Genomic DNA, 2,210 nt, shown 5'->3' with positions numbered 1-2,210 from the left:
TTCAAAATTAGGAAGGGAAGCAGTGATTATTTGATTATATAGACGCTTCGCCCCTGGGCATAGAGCACACACACACACACACACACACACACACATACACACACACACACATACACACACACACACACATACCCATAAAAAGAAGAAAAGAAAAACCTTCGATCCACCCCTTAAAAACAACTAATTAAACAAAACAAAACAAACCATGAAATCAAACCGAATAAGGAGCTGCACTGAGCGACCAACAATATATTTTACAAAACCACAATGTCCAAATCAGAGGTTATTAAGAATTGTAGGAAGTTTTTTTCAAACGAAATGTTCAGCATTGAATCAATTCTCGAGAAGATTTAACTGGGGGGTTTTTTCAAAGAAGAAAATAACAACAACACCCCCCTCCTCAACGCCCCCACTCCCTACCTCCAGAAACACAAAGAACAACTAACATATCACCAAGGGGGTGGTTGGCGGTTGTCCTCTTCTGTGGCTTGCTCCTCCTTTCCTATCAAACAGCTATCGCTCTTATCTCTCCTTCTTTTCTTTGCAAGTTACTAGTGTCTAGTAACAACCCTTATCTTCTGCTTTTACGATAAGACCTATTTGCGTTGCAAGTGCCGCACAACTCTTCTTCATCATCATCCAGTACCAGATTTGCGACAGACATCGGCGATCATGGTTCTGTATTCATTCCTTTGCTCGGATGCTCTTAATAAAAGCTACGTTTCCCTGATCTTTCCCCGTTACTTATTTGTTTAGGTTCCCTAAGTATGTTGTTCTGAGCCTACCCCTGCCTCGTTCAACTCTTCTTTCTGAAACTAAAACAAACAGATCACCAAGGTACAAAACTCACTTTAATGATTGAGAATCCAATAGTATAATTCTCTCCCCTTGTCCGGAAATTGGAAGATCGTCTGTCCTCTTGCTCCAGGGAAACAAGGAGCTCTTCTTCGTCCTCGTACACCTCCAGCAGAAACTGCAGACGTCAAGAGAAAAGGAACATTGCTTAAATAAAAGTTTTAGGGCACTTGCAACATAGACAGGACATACACCAAGTGCTGCCGACGATAAAAGGTGTTACCAGAGTGTAACGTGCAAACTAAAGGAGGAGAGATAAGATATGAAAGAAGGGGCAATCTACAACAGAGCACCCGCCAACCACTCACGGGAGGAAAAAGAATTTGACTAGGATATAATGAAACCAAAGTTATGTTTTCGTTTCACTGAACAATTTCCCCGCAAAAAGAGACATGGAATAAGACAGGTACTTACTTCATTCGGCAGGAGGGCAGCGGAGTACATTTTAATTAAAGAAACAATCAAACAGAATGGTTTGGATGAGAACGAGGGAGGGATTTTCAGTTACTCTGTCGTAGACTGTGAAAATTTGGAAAATAAATAAACTTGAATCGAGGGAGAGACAGAGAAGAAGAGACAGAGACAGGGACACACACACATACACACACACATACACACACACACACACACACATACACACACACACACATATGCACACAATGACACATACACTCACATAACACAATAACACACACATACACATACACAATAACACATAAACCCCCCTTCCCCCACGCACACACATGGGATGAGGAGGACCATACAGAATGGAAAAAAATTACAAAATATATTTTCAAAGAATAAGTCCTGACAAGAGTCCAGGAAGGCGTCCCTTCAAGCACCCAAATTACCTGTGGATTCTTCAGGAAGGTCTGATGGTTCCCACAGCCGCCTGCCCTTGCCGGTCTCTTCCATTCCCCGTCTGAGGACATCTCTTTCCAGGTTTTCTGAAGACAAAAACCATGTAAGTATTACAAAAAACCTTTTGAGATGTACATGGGAGTACGTGCAAATCTGGCGCTCATATGACCTTATGCGGTAGCGAGCGCCGTAAAACCTTACTAAAACTAAACAACGAGCAAATTTTACATTACTACCAAAAGGAATGGTTTTTCTTTTGTTTTCGAAAGGGCTGAGGAATTTTTGATTCACCCCTCTCAGTTGTGTCCAAAGATAAGATATCCTAGATATTTATACTTTTTCTTGTACGGATGAATGACTTATAACGAAACAGCAAGTACATACAAAGACGTACGCACAACACACACACACACAAACACACACACACACACAGCGAGAGCGAGAGAGCGAAAGAGCGAGAGAGCGAGAGAGCTAGACAGAGAGAGAGAGAGAGA

At 41.8% G+C, this 2,210-nt stretch overlaps 1 protein-coding gene across 1 annotated transcript in view; it reads right to left on the bottom strand.

The window, feature by feature from the left end:
* Positions 1-2,210, bottom strand: part of LOC101856935 (calpain-5) — a gene marked incomplete at its 3' end in the record, with an annotated part of 8,770 nt that overhangs the window by 3,440 nt on the left and 3,120 nt on the right. Inside the window, 2 exon segments of the mRNA XM_035972902.1 lie at positions 851-973; positions 1,707-1,802. Coding sequence (XP_035828795.1) covers positions 851-973; positions 1,707-1,802 — 219 coding nt within the window.

The sequence above is a fragment of the Aplysia californica genome, unplaced genomic scaffold, assembly GCF_000002075.1.
Source record: "Aplysia californica isolate F4 #8 unplaced genomic scaffold, AplCal3.0 scaffold00895, whole genome shotgun sequence".
Classification (NCBI taxonomy): domain Eukaryota; kingdom Metazoa; phylum Mollusca; class Gastropoda; order Aplysiida; family Aplysiidae; genus Aplysia; species Aplysia californica.
This window is presented reverse-complemented; position numbering and strand designations above follow the sequence as displayed.